Genomic DNA, 18,101 nt, shown 5'->3' with positions numbered 1-18,101 from the left:
CCTTCTCCACCTTATCTATATTCTTCCTATAATTTGGAGACCAGAACGGAACACAATTCTCCAAACATGGCCTCACCAATGCCTTAAACAGCTGCACTCTAGCCTATGCTATGATTTATGAAGGCCAGCATGTCATATGCCTTCTTAACCACCCTGTCTACCTGGGAACCCACCTTCAGTGAACTCTGTACCATAACTCAAAGATCCCTCTGTTCCTCTTCATTCCTCTACCCCTCCCCTTAACTGCATATGTTCTATTTGTATTTTTTTTTCCGGAATGCAGCACCTCACACTTGTCAACATTAAATTCCATCTGCCATCTTTTCCAAACAAACCAAATCCTTTATTCCAAGAAAATCTACCTCACTGTCCACCACTCCCCCTATTTTCGTATCGTCTGCATATTTGCTTACCCAGTTAACCACACCCTCCTCTAAATCATTAATATTAATGATAAACAACAAGGGACCCAGCATTGATCCCTGAGGCACTCCACTTGTCACAGGCTTCCAACATGACATATAGTTGTCCACCATGACTCTCTGCTGTCTATCTCCCAGCCACTTCTGAACCCATCCCACTATCTATTAATCCCTAATGACTGATCCTTCCTAAATAACCTTACATGCAGAACCTTATCAAAAGCCTTACTAAAATTCAAATAGATCTCATCAACCATCCGACCTTCATCCACTTTTCTTGTCAACTCCTCAAAAAAATTCAACAAGATTCATCAAACATGACTTTCCTTTCACAAACCCATGCTGGGTGCCCCTGATCTATCCCTGCCTATCCAGATATTTGTACATACTATCTCGAAGTATACCATCCATAATCTTCCCCACTCGGAAGTCAAACTTACTGGCCGATAATTACTTGGACTCCACCTACTGCCTTTTTTGAACAACAGAACTATATTTGCAACCCTCCAATCCCACAGCACCACACCCTCCTCCAGTGATCTTTGAAAAATCGCTGTCAGTGCCCCCGCTATTTGTTCCCTGACCTCCCTTAAAGTCCTGGGAAAAATCCCATCAGGACCAGGAGACTTATCCACTTGAATTGACCCAAGAAGCTCCAAACCTCTTGCTTTAATAATCCCTATCCTTTTCATAACTAAGCCCTTTGCCTCTCTTATCTTGTATTGCCCTTTGACCCTTTCCCTCGTGAATACAGACGAGAAAAATTTGTTCAATATTTCTCCCATCTCATACGGTTCCTGAAATAGTTCACTGGTCCCATCATCCAGTCGACCTATTCTATGTTTAACCCTCCTTTTATTGTTTACATATCTGAAAAAACCTGAGGATTCACCTTTGCCTTATTAGCTATGGACACCTCATCCCTTCTTTTTGTCTTTCTAATTTCCCTCTTCAAGTTTTTAAGAGTATGTCAAAATGATCACTGGATCCGAAGTTCTCTCTAACGCTCACCTCCGTCACCTGCCCCATTGCATTCCCAAACAACAGATCGAACACTGCTCCCACTCCAGTTGGCGTCTCAACATATTGCTGCAAAAAGCAATCCTGAACACAATGCATAAATACTAAGCAATCCTGCCCTTTTACTGACTGCATTTCCCAATCAATATTTGGAAAATTGAAATCCCCAACCAACACCACCCTATTTTACCTGCATATCCCACCTATTTCCTTGCACATTTGCTCTCCTAGTTCCCTTTTCCCATTTGGAGGCCTTTAATAATCCGCATAATAATAACCTCACCCTTCTTATTTTTCAGCTCTAGCCACACTGCCTCTCTTGACGAGCCCTCCAGTCTATCTTGTCTCAGCACTGCTGTAATACCCTCCTTGATATGTAATGCCACACCTCCCCCTCTTAATCCACCAACTCTGTCACATCTGAAGCAGCAAAATGGTGGAACATTCAACTGCCAGTCACAACCTTCTTTCAACCATGTCTCGCTAATGGCCACACATCATAATGCCACATGTCAATCCACATTAATTCTCGCATTAAAATAAATACAACTCAGGGATCTCCTACATCCTACCTTCTGCATATCCTCCTATCTACCATTCTCACAATTTTCACTGCAGTATCTGTTTACTACATCCTGCTTTTCCTCCCTCAAATTATCTAAACTTGTCTCTTTCCTTATCCTACTAACCCTCACCCTACCATCCTGCCTAACTTGAAACCCTGTCCCCAACCATACTAGTTTAAACCCCTCCTGACAGCCCAAGCAAATGCTCCCACCAGGAGACTGGTCCCTCTGGGATTAAGATGTCACCCATCATTATGGTATAGGTCCCAGCTTCCCCAAAAAAGATCCCAGTTGTCCAAGAATTGAAACCCAGTCTCTGACTCCACCCCTTGAGCCACATGTTTAACCTCCACCTAATCCTAGGTGCTCGCTGGAAGTGCTAGCTGCCTGATGTTACTCTCGGAATAAATGAAACAGGAAGGAACACAGGGCTAGCCTGAAAGAAAGAAGTTATCATCTGGAGAACCCTGATGGGCCAAGTTTTATCAGCGACACATTGAGCTGACTAATGGTGGTAGCTCAGTTGTGAAAATCCTGGAACAACAAATCTCTCTCTGCAAACCTTACAGAACTTTCCTGAGTGGCAAAGCCTGATGAACTTTATACATGTTCAATTCCATGCACAGTATTAGAATTGCCTACAACCATTGAACTTAGAAGAATGAGAAGTGAGATTGAACTGTGAACCAAATAACTTTTCTTAAATTTACACACACATCATACACATGCACTTAGACTTAGAAGGGGATTAAGGTTAGTTAAGTTAATAGAGATAAGTTAAAGTTTGATTCTGTTTTCATGTTTAAAGATAATTAAAAACAACTTATCTTTATATAACTACTCGTCCTGGTGAATGTCTATTGCTGCTGGGTTTTGGGATCCTTTGGGCTCACAACACCACAGTCTGGTGACGTACATGGACCTCCTTCCCACTCCATCCATTTTGAACCCCCACATGAAGAGGGAAACTGCTCTGGTAATAGCCAGGGCAGAGGTGTGTGGGATGGGCCACGCCTGCATCACACGCAGCAGTACCGAGAGCACCTTGCACCTGATGACCAGGTTCTTCCCCATCACTGAGAGGGAATGTCATTCCCACAGACCCAATTTCTGGTGGACTTTTACAATCGGGTCTGACCATTTTTTTTGTTGCATGCCTTGGCCCCTCCAAGCCAGATCCCCGACACCTTCAGGTAGTCAGATCTGACTGTGAAGAGGACAGCGGACTGATTTACCAAAGTGCATTCCTCGCTTTTGTTCCAGTTTACCCTGGAACATAGATTTGTATACTTCCTGGTCCAGCCACTTACAGACTTGTGTACAACTCAGCCGGTCTCCCAGAACTGGGGGGTCTCTGTGCTGCTCCCTGTCTCCTTGAGCTGGGGGTCTCTGCACTGTCCCCTTCTTGCAGAGCTGGGGATCTCTACACTGCTCCCTGTCTCCTGATATTGTTGTTTTATTCTCCACCAGTCCCGCAGCAAAACCCTGACCCCTGGACGGAATGTAGAGGCACAGAGGGATCAGTGAAAATATGGGTAGTTTTGCCAGGGTGGGGTCCATCCAGGAGCATGATAACAGCAGGGAACCCGTGGAAGGGGATGGAGGGCATTCGATGGTGCACCAGCAGGACACTGCTGAGGGTGTGGATTCCCTCGGGCTCTCGAGGGTAAAAGGCGCAGGTTATTCCAATGGTTTAGGTGAGGCCAGGGTCCAAATTAGAGCTGGCGCAGGTCATCAAGGGTCGACATAACAGGTGCCTGGAACTGACATGAGGATACTAAGGGCTGGTAGAGGTTGGTAAGGAGGGGGTAGTTGTGTTCCGACGAGGAATTGATGAGTGAGGGGCCACATGGATGGGACTTCAAGACAAGGGGCCTCTGATTGTCCAGGGATGGGTCCTGTAAATAGACCCGCAGACATCCAGCACACAGCATCTTTGACCCACTACCATCAGGAAGGAGATATGGAGGAACAAAATCAGGCTGCCAGACAGGGAAATAACTTCTTCCAACAGGCCGTGAGATTGACAATGCAATGCGAGTTGAATGGGTCCGTGGAATGAAAAGGATGAGAGGGATATGGACTCTTTGCAAGCAGCTTGGCCATCAGAAAAGAAGGGCCAAAAGGATGGTTTCGGAGTTGTCTATCTTGTCCACACTTTTGAGTTGAATCCTTAAATAATTCATGACAGGCAGGACTATCATTTTAGATGGAGATTTTAGATTGACACATGCAGCCCGGGAACAGGCCCTTTCAGCCTCTGAGCCACAAACACTCAATTACACCAATGACCTACAAACCCCGGTACGTTTTAAATGGTGGAAGGACCAGGAGCAACTGGTGGAAATGCACGCAGACACAGGAAGAATGTATAACTCCCCAGAGATAGTGTCAAATTTGAACCCGGCTCGCTGGCCCCTTATCAGAATTTTTCTAACCGCGGCACTAACCTCGCCACTCTCAATTATTGCCAGGGTTCTTCCTCCTACTTTCCATGAGTTGTGATTGCTTCCAATTCCAGTGCCCTTGTTTCCCTGAGACTCTGACCCCTGCCCAGTGACTCTGTCCCTAATGCCTCTCCCTGGCCAGATGATCACCAGTCTCTCCTGGCTCTCACCCAAATTTTCTTACCCAATTGCACCACCTACAACCCCCTCGTCATGGCCCACCCACTCGCCCACAGGGCCAAGGGTAGCAAGGTGGCGGAAGGTCCAGCCTGTAGTCACAAAGCTTGTCGAAGGACAAGTGAGAGCAGGAGTCCTGGGGCAAGAGGTGAAGGGCAGTGTGTACTGTAGCAGCCAGCTACACAGGGTCACAGCCTCCAGGGTGCAGAGAAAGAGAGAACTGGCTCAGATGGGACAGATGTCCCGGTGCCAAGGGTCAGGGAATTCCCCAGCTCGGTGAAGGACTGGGACACTGCCACCGGCAAGGAGACTGGACCACTGCCCTCCCCACATCTCCACCATCTGGGGGTCCCCGGAGTAGCTCAGGTTCCAAGGTCTGTCAGTGGGGGAAGGGGGAGGTTCGGGAATTGGGGTGGGGTAGTTCTGAATGGTGATCGAGAGGATCGGTCCAGTGGGAGGACAGACATGACAGACATGAGGGCTGGGGCTTCAGGACAGATCCCGTGGGGAGGCAGGAGCTTTGGGGACCAGCCGGTGGGGGACAATGGCTTTGGAAATGGACCTGGTGGGGCTCAGGGGCTTTGGGGAGAGACCAGTGGGTTTGTGGGAGGACCTGTCGGGCAAAAGAATTAGTGACAGACCAAGTTGGGAATGGCATTGGGGATGGACTCAGCAGGAGATGGGATGTTGATGGACCCGGCGGGGATGCGTTTGGGAATGGATCTGGTGGGGGATGGTATTGGGATGGATCAGGTGGGGGATGGTATTGGGGTTGGACCCAGTGGGGGACAAGATTGGGGATGGACCCAGTGGGGGACAAGATTGGGGATGGACCCAGCAGGGGGTGGGATTGGGGATGGACTCGGAGGGAGACGGGATTTTGAATGGACCCGGCGTGCACAGAATTGGGGATGGACCCGGCGGGGGACAGTATTGGGGACAGATTCAGCGGGGGACGGTTTTGGGGTTGGACCCAGCAGGGGACGGGATTGCGGATGGACCCGGCAGGGGATGATATTGAGGATGGACCTGGCGGGGTCAGTTTTGGAGATAAACATGCTGGGGGATGGACCCGGCAGAGGACTGCCCATTGACTCCGTCTTCAATGCCTCACACCGGCCGGATGATCACCATTCTCTTTTCCAGGTCTCACCCAAACTTTCTTACCCCAATTCCACCACCTACAAACCCTTGTCATGTCCCACCCACTCACCCACAGGGCCAAGGGTAACTAGGAGGGGGAAGCTCCTAGCTGTGGGCACACAGCTCGTTGAAGGACAAGTGGGAGCAGGAGTCCTGGGGAAGAGGTGAAGGGCAGTGTGTACTGTAGCAGCTAGCTGTACTGGGCCACATTCTCCAGGATGGTGGGGGGAGAGAGAGAGAGAGAGAGGACTGGCTCAGATGGGATAGATATCTGTGTGCCAAGGGTCAGGGGATTCCCCAGCTTTGTGAAGGTATGGGACACTGTCAACGGGAAGGAGATAGACCACTGCCCTCCCCACATCTCCACTGTCTAGGGGTCCTAGGAGCAGCTCAGATACCAAGGCCTGTGGGTGGGGGAAGGGGAAGGTTAAAGAACTTTGGTGGGGTAGTTGTGATGGGTAATCGATTGGAGAGGGTCCCAGTGAGGGAACTGGTCTGGTGGGAGGACAGACCTGATGTTGGGCCTTTGGATACAGGCGAATTGGCTTGGGGGACGGGGACAGGGACTTTTGGCTGGGCATGTTGTGGGACAGGGGCTTGTTGAAAGCCCTGGTGGGAGACAGGAGCTCAGGAGACGGTCCAAGCAATGGGTGGAGCATTGGGGATGGGCCCAGTAGGGAATAGAGGCTTTGTTGACAGGCCTGACAGTATTTTGGGGATGATCGCAGCAGGGGGAGGGGTTTGGGGACAGGCCTGGTGGGAGATGAGGGCTTTGGGGAAGGGCCAGGTGGGTGACAGGGGACAGTATTAGGGAAGGACCCAGAGGACAAAACCACCCCTGGAGCTCTGGTTCACCTCGGGTCACTCACCTTGGCCCACGGACGTGCTTTGATCTGCGGGAAGCTGAATTCGTTGCAGTTTGGGTTCATCTCCCGGATCTGCTCCCTGGATGAGGTCCGCAACACCTGTTGGGACAGAAACCACCTTCATTACTGGCTCAGGGTGGGGGGAGCAGGAGGGTGACAAGGGGAGGGAATGCAGTGTATGTGTACCAGGTCATGGACATGGGACGAGCCCTAGAACTGGGGTGGTGGTGAAGGCTGAAACGTTAGGGGCATGTAAGAGGCTCTGAGTCACGTGGATGAAAGAAAAATGGAGGGTTATGAGGGAGGAAGGGGTTACTTATTTTTATTTTGATCGGCACAACATGGTGGGCTGAAGTGCTTGTACTGAGCTCTCATGTTCTATGTTAAACGTGTCCTGTCAGTCTTTCAGCAAGCGGATATGTCGGGGAGGGACCGCTGCTGACTGGCACATTCCAGGCTGCAGGAGTCTTGCTGTGGGATGGACAGTGGGTTGGCGTAGCCAACACGAAGGTACTATAGGGATGGATCATAATCCTTCCATAACCGTGCACTGAGAGGCTGAGACCAAGGGGAACTCCTCCAACAGCAGAGGGGGGCAGTAACCACACGGTATCAAAGTGGTGGCAATGAAGGTAAACAGAGACATATGCAGCAATGTGTAGTGAAGGGAATATCTGGATACAACAGGAGGAGGAGAAAAGACGGAACGGTCTTCCTCTTTGGAAATAATTTGTAAATAAAGTCAATTTTGTGGGGTTGGTGGGTGGGGAAGAGAAAAGCCCTACTCAGTCAACTTTGCTTCATGAGATACATTCTCCGATCCAGAAAATCTATTCTGCACCCGCTCCAGAGTACAAGATCAAATTTATTACCCTTGGATAGCACAAGTACGACCTGATAAAACAGAGTTCTTGGGATAAACATACGCAAACACACAACCAAGCCCTCACACAACAGACAAATGATACATGTGCAGCACGTCCAGAAAAATTACTCAACATTGTTGAGTAAATAGCAGAGTCGAGGAGTATTTGTATGAGCAGCTCATCAATCGTTCCACGTTCTCCCTGCCTGGAGGAAGAGGCTGTTCCTGGGCCTGGAGGTACTGGCTCTGAAATTCCTGGATCTCTTTCCCGACGGGAATAGCTGGATGATGCTGTTGGCCGGGTGAAGGGGTCCTCGATGATTTTGTCAATGATCGTAGTGGATCACATTGATATTTGGGGTGGTGGGGGGCAGGAGGGTGTCCCCAGTGTTGCTCTAGGCCACTTTACGTCCTGTGGATTGACCTCTGATCATTTTTAAAAAAATATTATTTATAAATAAAATCCTCAAAGAATTCACACAATTAATAATAACACAAATAAAATATAAATACACTTGTCATAGTTAAAAGAAAGAATAAAGAAACCCCCCCACCATTAAACCACCCCATCTCCCCTCCATCCCCTTGCTAAAAGAAAAAGAAGAAAAATGAGGACAAGGGACCCCCAACAGGAGAACCAAGTATTTTAATGTTCCTTTTCAAAAACTGAGGCCTTAAGGAGAAAGGGAATGTTAGAGCCACCCTTTGTAAATATGGGGTCCATATTCTTCCACAATATATGTTTGAGGCGGCCTGCTCACCAGGACGAAAGCCAGTACACAAGATGGATGACGAACGCGGTGACTACACAGATCCTGCGGCAACCAATCATCTTCGTCCCAGGTGACATCCCGCACAGTGGGAAACAATGAGCAATGGCAAGAACACCCACCAATCCGAGGCTGGCTTTGCCGTCTCGAAAGACCTGTCATCAGTAGCGGGAGAGTATATAAGCAGAGCTGCCAGTTCAACGAACCATTCTTCGACTTCGACTTCACGGGTGTGTATCATTCATTCTGTCAGAAATAAAACTTCACACACATGAGTCTCTTTAAAACTGATGACACGACAAGCTTTATTTACAAGTCTGCAGAGTTGGACTCAACTGGTTTCTCACCAGTTAAGCCCCGATACATACAGTGCATTGATTTTTATACCTTTATTATTTGCCCTTCCCCTTCTTATTAATACTGTTTTAATTGGTTAGTATTACAAAAACATTCTAAGTATAACTGCATTATTAATTATCACGTTCGTTACGTACGCTGTGAACTCTACATTCACTGAATTCTGTTTCTCACACTTCTTATCAATCCTTTGTCTCCTGCATGTCTCTCACTATGACCATGAAAAGATAGGTTTAAAAAAACATATTCAGCAGCTCCTTCTGTCCTTGACTGCTAGTAAACTCTCTGTCCGTTCTGGCTTCCCTGTTTATGATTAATCATCACATTTTAACTTAAGTCTTTTTAACCTAAATTTTCTATATCACAATCCACCCCTTTCTCTCTTTAAAATGTGTTCAATATATGTATAGATATGAATGGGGATTCTAAGCTAGGGAAGAGAAATGTTTTATGATACATTAATCTCACGCTGAAATAAAAGTCTTACAGGGTCTCCCATCCCCCCTGGTTGCATAGCTTGTTCGACCATGGAAATCACCAGGCTGCGTAGACAGGGAATAATACAGGGCAAAATAAGTAGGAGGAATAAAATACCTCCGATGACCCACAAGAAGGTACGCCACCAGGTTCCTCCAAACCATTTGTCCATCCAATTAAATTGTGGGAAAGGATGCCAGGTTTGAACCGGTACATGGGACAATGTACGAATATTATCAGCGATTTTACGAACGGCTTTTCCATTATCATCAATCTGTAAGCAGCAGTTAGTCAAATTAAGTTTGCCACATACACCTCCTTCCGTGGCTAGGAGATAGTCTAGGGCTAGACGGTTCTGATATATAGCAGAGCGCATTTGACCTTGCTGGGATGCAAGTAATTGCAGGGCTATAGCTGTTTGATTTGTAACAATTTCAAGGACTGCTTGTAAGCGAATTATGCGATTTAACATATATATAGGAGTACGATAACCCCAAGATCCATCTTGAGCCCATGTAGCGGGACCATAATATTGAATTATGCGCTCTGGAGGCCAATCATCTCTCCATTCTCCCAAATGTACCGTGGTAGAGCGGGGTTCACGATGTAATGTATCAAAGACCTTCACGCCTAATTTATGACCGTGATCGTGGGGTAGAAGGAAAAATTCTGGGCGGATTATTCCTAGGAAACAAGTTCCACTCCACTGTGAGGGAAGACGAGTATAAGCTTTATTACCACATTCCCAGAATAATCCATTTGGGGATACTCCATACTCCCTTTCCCAAACTCTTTTAAGAACAGGATTTGATTGGTATGGTCCTGTGATGGTGGAAGTGGTACAATTCCAAAACTGAATACTGCTATTAGACAGGGGTAGGCAATTAGTTTTAAAAACAGTGGATAAGAACCAAGTCTGAGGTTTAGGAAACCAAGTGAAAACACCAGGCGAAATGCGAATCCATACAGCCTTGCAGGGACTTTCTCCTACTGGGTATTTGCCGGCTCGTGAGAGACAATAAAAACCAGAGGGGACGTTAGAGAGAGACCAGGTTTCTCTTGATCTCGTTCGGTTAGTTGTCCAAATACGGGAAATCATGGTCAATGAATTGAGAGGTTCTCCCCACCAAGGCCATTGTTCTGACATCCGTGGACCCCCGCAGACCCAACAATTGGTTACATTAAAAGTTCCTGCAATTTTAGTTGCCAGATCTACAAAAAGGTTATCTCCCCCAATTGCATTACCGAAACTTACATGGTTATTTGGATGGACTCGAACTAAGTCCGGCTGTCTTAAAGGGACAGGCAATCTCGAGTGTGGAGTGTAACTTCTCATTGGAACAGTACGTTGGTGTATGCAAAACCAGAGTCCATCAGGGCATGGTGGGCTTGAGTCACCTTTCCAACCGTTAAGAGGGAAAGGAGTGGTATTAGGAATCTGTATATAATGACCCATATTATTTCCTTCTTTTTCCACACAAGGGGTATATGGATGTTGGGTGGTATTTTCTGCCCAGCATTTCTCAGGAACTGAGGTATGGGAAATGAAATTACCTTCCTTTCTTCCCCAAATGTGGTCCTGAAACAGGACCACTGTATCTCTGCATTTCTTACATTTCACACCTGATAAAGACATAGGCAAACTAAGAAAAATCAAAGAACATAACAATAACATTGTGAATTAAGTCTTTTTGCGAAATCGTAAGGTAAGAGGTTTTTCTCCAGGAATACAAGTCCAATCTGAGTTCGTATCAGGGTCCTGTGGCGCCTCTACAGGTCCCTTAAATCTGGATGCGTGTGTCCACCCCTTCTCTCTTGTTCGTGCTGCAGCTTCTGTAGTTAAGAGAACTTGGTATGGACCTTCCCACTGGGGCTGGAGCTTTTCAGTCTTCCAGGTCTTGATAAGAATCCAGTCTCCTGGTTCCACTTTGTGTAAAGAAAAGTCTAGAGGCGGTGTTTGTGCCAATAGTCCTCTCTTTCGTAAATCTGTAAGAGAGCGTGACAGTGCCTGTAAATAGTTCCTAACAAATATATCCCCTTCCCCCAAGGTGGGACACCCCTCAACTGTACTCCAGAAGGGAAGCCCAAACATCATTTCATAAGGGGACAGCCCTACATCTTTTCGTGGGGCAGTACGAATTCTCAATAAGGCTAGGGGCAGACACTTTATCCAAGGCATTTTAGTTTCCACCATTAACTTTGTCAATTGGATTTTTAGTGTTCCATTCATACGTTCGACCTTCCCTGAGCTTTGTGGATGCCAAGGGGTATGTAATTTCCAAGAGACCTGTAATGCATCACAAATCAATTGCTGGATTTTTGAAGAAAAATGTGGACCCCTGTCTGAGTCTATAGAATCCATTATACCATATCTGGGGATTATCTGCTCTAGGAGGAGGCGAGCTACTGTAGAGGCTGTAGTATTTATTGTTGGGAAGGCTTCTACCCATCGGGTAAAGTGATCTATTATCACCAACAGATATTTCCATCTTTGAACTTGAGGTAACTCTGTGAAGTCGATCTGGATACGTTGAAAAGGGCGTATGGCTAATGGTTGACCTCCCATGGTCCCTGTCCTCATTATCTTCTTATTAATTTTTGTGCATAGGTAACAATTTTGCACCTCTTGTTGGGCCAAGGTGTAGATTCCTTTACACACATATTCTCGAAGCACTGTGTCACATAAGGCTTGGGTGCCCCAGTGGCTCTGTTGATGCAGGTGTTTTAAAATATTGCGAGTTATTTCTTTATTTAGAACAATTCTTCCATCTGGTGTTTTTCCATGTTCCATCAGGTAACTGGCTTGCGCCCAGCTGATCCATGTTCTTTTCTTCCTTAGCAGTGAAAATGGGAGCTGTCTTTATGCCTTGCCTTATTGGGATTAAAGTCAGCAAACGGACTTCTTGTTGCATGGCTGCTCTTTTGGCTTCTTCATCAGCCAGTCTGTTTCCAATTGCTGTCGGGTTATCTCCCCTTTGATGGCTTGGTATGTAGACCACTGCTATTTCTTGGGGTAATGTTAAGGCTTCTAGAGTCAGAGTAATCATCTGTTCGTGTGCCAATTCCTTTCTTCTTGATGTAATTAGACCACGCTCCTTCCAGATCTTACCAAAGGTATGCACTACTCCGTATGCGTATTTGGAATCTGTGTAAATCGTTCCAATTTTCTTTGCCAGTATTCTGAGGGCTCTCTGCAAGGCATATAGTTCACAGGATTGTGCTGACCAGCTTCCGGGTAGTCTCGCGGATTCTACTACTTTCCAAGTATTTCCTTCTATTATAGCATACCCATTTCTTCTCATTCCGTCAACACATCTGGCGGAGCCATCAATGTAGAATTCATATCCTTCTCCCAGCGGAGTATCGCAAAGGTCTTCTCGGGTCTTGGTCTGAAGATCTGTCAACTCGACACAGTCATGCTCCACCTCTTTCTCTGTTTCACTGCCGTATAAAAATTGAGCTGGGTTGCAGCTATTAATTTTTGCAAACTGTAAATCTTCTCCAACCATTAAAATGGTTTCATACTTTAATATGCGAGAATCAGTCAGCCATCGATGGGCAGTTTGTGTTAATAAAACACTCACAGAATGGGAGGTGTACACAGTCATCTTTCCTCCAAAAGTAAGTTTACGTGCTTCCTCTACCAACAGAGCAGCAGCCGCTACTCCCTGGATACACGTCGGCCATCCGCGAGACACTGGGTCCATCATTTTGGAAAGGAAAGCTACTGGGTGTCGCTGACCGCCTTTTTCCTGTGTTAAAACTCCCACAGCTGTTCCTTGGTTATGAGTGACAAATAGCTGGAAGGGCTGTTTTAAAGAGGGCAGAGTGAGCACTGGGGCTCGTGTTAGGCGATGTTTCAAGTCCTCGAACCATCCCTCCTCCTCCTGGGTCCATTTCAATGGATAGTCATTTTCATTTGTCAGTTTATCATACATAAACTTCACCAAAGCTGAGTAGTCCTCTATCCATAACCTACAGTATCCTAAGAGTCCCAGGAATTGTCTTATTTCCTTCTTATTACGGGGTAAAGGCATTCTAGTGATTCCCGCAATTCGTTCAGGGGTAATCCGTTTCTGTCCTTTACTTATCTGGTGTCCCAGATATATCACAGTTTTCTCAACAAACTGTAACTTGTTTCTGGACACTCGTAGACCCTTTTTCCCCAGATAATTCAAGAGTCTAATGGTCTCTCTCCTCATTTCTTGTTCCTTGGGTCCTGATAATAGTAAATCATCCACATACTGCATTAGTTGGGAATCATCAGATTGTGGATAGTCCATCAGGATTTGTTCTAGCATTTGTCCAAACAGGTTTGGAGATTCAGTGAACCCTTGGGGCAATACAGTCCACCGAAACTGTCTCCGTCTACCTGTCCATGGATTTTCCCATTCAAACGCAAACATATCTCTACTTTCCTCTTCTAACGGACAAGTCCAGAAGGCATCCTTTAAGTCGATAACACTAAACCACTCATGGTCTGGGGGAATCCGACTCATAATAGTATAGGGATTAGGCACCACTGGGTGGCGGGTCTGAACAATAGCATTCAAACTTCTTAGATCCTGAACTAGGCGATAGGATCCATCTGACTTTTTTACTGGGAGTATAGGGGTGTTATAAGGTGACATGCATTCTTCTAATAGTCCGTCTCGTATTAAAGTCTCAATTACCGGCTGTAGCCCTTTTCTCCCTTCCAAAGAAATAGGATACTGACGTTTCCTTACCGGCTGATGACCTGGTATTAATGTGACATGTAAAGGTGGGATGTCCAGACCTCCTCGATTTCCCTCCTTATACCAGACTCTCTCGTCAATCTGCCGTTCATCCTCTTCCTTTAAAGCGCAGAGGTGGACTCGCACTTCTCCGTCCACAGGGAGAGCACCCAAACCTAGGAGAGCCTGTAAGTCCCTTCCTAGGAGGTTAAATCCAGCCGAAGGTAATAACAAGAGGTCTTGTACCCCTTCTCTTTCTTCCAGTTTCACTGTTACTTGGGGAATTATTGATACCATTCTGGGAGCCCCTTCTATCCCAGAAATTGTCAAATTACTTTTTATAGGCTCAGTTCCGATTGGCACAGTTATTACACTACTTCGTTCCGCTCCTGTGTCCACCATAAACACCACCTCTTCTCCCTTGGGACCAATTTTTAGTTTTACCAGGGGTTCCCTCTTATATTTGGTCCCTAACATTTGGAACCCCTGACACCCCTAATCTTCTTCCATAAGTTCGAGGGCACGCAATTCCCTCTTGTATCGGGGGCATTCCCTCTTAAAGTGTCCTTCCTCATTGCAGTAATAGCACTTAACGAACCTCCGGGGTCTTCCCTCTCTTGGATATTTTGGATTGTTTAGAGGAAGGTTTTGTTTTCTTTCCCCTCTGGATTCAGCATTCATCTGTCGGATAGTCTGTACCATAACCTTTGTCGCCTTCTTTTGATCTTCTTCTTCTCTCTGCACATATACTTTTTGTGCCTTTTTTAACAGTTCACTTAGGGGTTTTTCACTCCAGTCCTCCTCCTTTTCTAGTTTCTTTCTAATGTCTTGCCATGATTTGGAAACAAATTCAATTCGAATAAGCTGTTCACCCATTGGTGTACTAGGGTCCACACCAGCATACTGTTGGACATTCTTTCTCACCCTCTCCAAAAAATCAGTAGGGGACTCGTCTTTCCCCTGGTGGTTCCCAAATGCCTTGGTAAAATTGTGACCCTTTGGCACAGCCTCCCGTATCCCTTTAATTGTCCACTCTCTATATTGTCTCATACTTGCCAATCCCTCGGGTGTTCGTTTGTCCCACCTGGGTTCATTTAAGGGATATTTTTGTTCATGGGGTCTAGGGTCCCCAGGTTGTTCATATTCCCACATGAGGAGGGCAGCCCGTCGAATCATCTGCCTCTCCTGGGGTGAAAATAATGTTCCCATTATTGCCTGCATCTCTTCCCACGTATATGTGTTTGGTCCCAAGAATTGGTCAAGCTGTTCAGCCAGTCCTATAGGATCTTCCAATAACTTTTTCATTTCTTTCTTAAATCCCCGCACCTCTGTACTAGTTAGGGGAACATTCACATATCCTGTTCCCCCTCCCGGTCCTCCCATAGGAACTTCTCTCAGGGGATTTAGGTTTATTGAAAAGTTTGATGGTCCTGGACCAGTCTGGGATCTTGTCCAGGGTCGGTTTACCGGTGGAAGTTTAGGGTCCGACTCCCTTAATTCATCCTTTTTATCCCGGCCCCCTTCGGGGCAATCAGATTCATCACCTTTCCCCTCCGGTAATAAGCTTTCCTCGGGCGCAGTAGGCACCGGGGGAATATAAGGAGGGGGAAGGTTGTCCAGAGGTTCCCATTTCTTTTCTCCTGCCACTCTCAATTTAAAACATTCTGTTAAGGATCCTGGCCAGGGAACCCAACAAAATGCATATGCTGACTCTTCTTGATTCACCTTTGGTCTCGAATTTACATATATGTTTAATGCTTGTTTAACCCAATCCTCATCAGATCCAAATTTCGGCCACCAGACCGAGGAACCTTTAATAGGTTGTTTTGACCAAAGGAGACAATATTGGACCATCTTTTTCTTGTTTTTGTCCCGATATCTTTTACTATCCCAATTTTCAAACATTCTCCCCAAAGGGCTGTCAAGGGGTACTCCCAGGAATTGTCCTGAATTTTCAGACGAGCCCTTAGATTTTGATCCTCCCATTTTCCCACCTAGATCTGTTTATCGTTGCTGAGGACCCTCTCGCTCTGGACCCTACTCCCTTCCTCTCAGACGCCTCGTCGGAGGTGCTGTCCCTCTTTCGGTTACCGCTGAGGTTTTCCTGGGGTTGACCCCTCTCTTCTCGGCACTTCGTCGGAGGTGCTGTTCCTCCTTCGGTTACCGCCGAGGTTTCCCTGGGGTCTATCCTAGAGTCCCGCGACAGGGTCCTCACACAACGACAAAAGATCTATACTTAATCTATTCCGTTAGGTTTTTATCCAAACAGGTGTATCCCGTTACACCTGTTACCCAATCCCCACACCACAATCGTAAGTCGTCACTTACCGGTGTCTTCCCGGGGATTGAACCGTCACCCTTCTCCTCTCCGTCTTGTCGTGTCACCCTGTCCGGATACCACTCGCTCAAGCCGCCCGAAGCGACGAGCAAGGGACTAGGAGCCGCTGAATTCAGCGGGGTGCACCGCCTCCGATGTCCCTCTTCTCGCCTCCCCTCACCGCCGGAGTGTAGATCCCGGACGAGCCCCCATTTGTCAGAAATAAAACTTCTCACACATGAGTCTCTTCAAAACTGATGACACGACAAGCTTTATTTACAAGTCTGCAGAGTTGGACTCAACTGGTTTCTCACCAGTTAAGCCCCGATACATACAGTGCATTGATTTTTATACCTTTATTATTTGCCCTTCCCCTTCTTATTAATACTGTTTTAATTGGTTAGTATTACAAAAACATTCTAGTATAACTGCATTATTAATTATCACGTTCGTTACGTACGCTGTGAACTCTACATTCACTGAATTCTGTTTCTCACACTTCTTATCAATCCTTTGTCTCCTGCATGTCTCTCACTATGACCATGAAAAGATAGGTTTAAAAAAACATATTCAGCAGCTCCTTCTGTCCTTGACTGCTAGTAAACTCTCTGTCCGTTCTGGCTTCCCTGTTTATGATTAATCATCACATTTTAAATTAAGTCTTTTTAACCTAAATTTTCTATATCACACATTCCACACATCATGGTGAGTGTGCTGGATATCGGTGTGAAGGAAGAGACTTTCACCATTGACCACCTCAAACCAGCACATCAGAACATTAGCAAATTCAGCCCCCACGACCCAGATATAGACGACCGAAAGCAGCGAACAGCGCTGGTTCTAGGAAGGTGGGGCATCATGCTAACTGGGATGCCACCCTGTACACAAGATGGCCGACGAATGTGGCAACTGTTCAGAGTCCACGGGGACCAACAACTTTCATACCAGGGGACAACGCGCACGGCAGGAATCAACAAAGAAGGGAACACTGAACAATTGGAGGCCGGCATGGATGTGACATCACTCCAGTCGACAGCAGCAGGGAGAGAATAGAAGCAGAGCAGCCAGTGTAATAAAGGAGTCTTTGACTTTGATTTTTTGGGCGTGTGTCCACCTTTCCACCCATCACAGTAGCGCGCACGCTCCAATTTCACATCGAATGGTCTTGCTCATCTTACATCGGGAGTCACGTGTACAGTTTCCTTACCTGAAGCATGAGAAGTGCACAAAGATCGTCAGATTTGTTTCTGGGGTGTTTTAAGCAGGTGATAGAAGGAAAGTTTGAATGTGGATCTCTTGGTCGTTGGTAAAAAGGGAGATGACCTTACAACATTATGAGAGGACACAGCAGCACGGATCGAGAGAGGATAATGCAAAGGAGCCGAACACCAAGTGTCACAATTTCCCAATAACCAATCAGCTGCTTAGACTTTAAGAAATGTCTTCAATGAAAATGTAATATCCTTGGAATTCTCTCCGCTTTTGAAGGTGCATTTGAAATTGGGATCCATGGACTTGTGATGAGTTTATTGCCGTACCCACTCGTAGAGGGATCATATACATTGAACTTAGATGTAGATACTTTGAAAAAAGTAGCAGACATTAAATTGGAAGCGGTAATAAATATGAAGGAAAGATTGAGAATAAATAGTCTCCCTTGCAGTTGGGGTACAATGTATTGCTTGAGATCAGAGGAATCCTGGAGCCAAGACAAAGTGTTCCTGTGTTTCCCAAGGATTTGATTGTTGTTGGATTAGTAAAAAGTGGAAGGGCCGAAGGGTCTTCTGATCCTTCGACTGCTTGATTTGTCTTCTGATGCTGATTGGGTTCACCTGTGTATTCGCTCGCTCGCTCGCTGATTGGTTGCTTCAGTTACGCGAGGCAACGGGTTGATTCGGTGAGGCCGCTATTTGATTGGACGCTGAAGTCGGGTTGGATTGATGGGCGGGTTCGCTGGTT

The 18,101-nt window shown here is 46.5% G+C and overlaps 1 protein-coding gene across 1 annotated transcript; it reads right to left on the bottom strand.

Annotated features, from left to right (window-relative positions):
* Nucleotides 1–8,549: 8,549 nt before the first annotated feature.
* LOC138750952 (endogenous retrovirus group 3 member 1 Env polyprotein-like) lies at nucleotides 8,550–17,991 on the bottom strand. The gene is made up of 2 exons (XM_069913058.1): nucleotides 16,154–17,991; nucleotides 8,550–11,096 (listed from the first exon to the last, which is right to left on the bottom strand). The coding sequence occupies exon 2, from the start codon at nucleotides 10,783–10,785 to the stop codon at nucleotides 9,082–9,084; it is 1,704 nt and encodes a 567-aa protein (XP_069769159.1). The 5' UTR covers nucleotides 10,786–11,096; nucleotides 16,154–17,991; the 3' UTR covers nucleotides 8,550–9,081.
* Between the last annotated feature and the right edge of the window lie 110 nt (nucleotides 17,992–18,101).

The sequence above is a fragment of the Narcine bancroftii genome, unplaced genomic scaffold, assembly GCF_036971445.1.
Source record: "Narcine bancroftii isolate sNarBan1 unplaced genomic scaffold, sNarBan1.hap1 Scaffold_310, whole genome shotgun sequence".
In the NCBI taxonomy this organism is placed as follows: Eukaryota; Metazoa; Chordata; class Chondrichthyes; order Torpediniformes; family Narcinidae; genus Narcine; species Narcine bancroftii.
This window is presented reverse-complemented; position numbering and strand designations above follow the sequence as displayed.

Bases quoted from the DNA above. Each gene is read 5' to 3' on its own strand.
- LOC138750952 (XM_069913058.1), bottom strand. From the start codon at position 10,785: ATGTTATTGTTATGTTCTTTGATTTTTCTTAGTTTGCCTATGTCTTTA.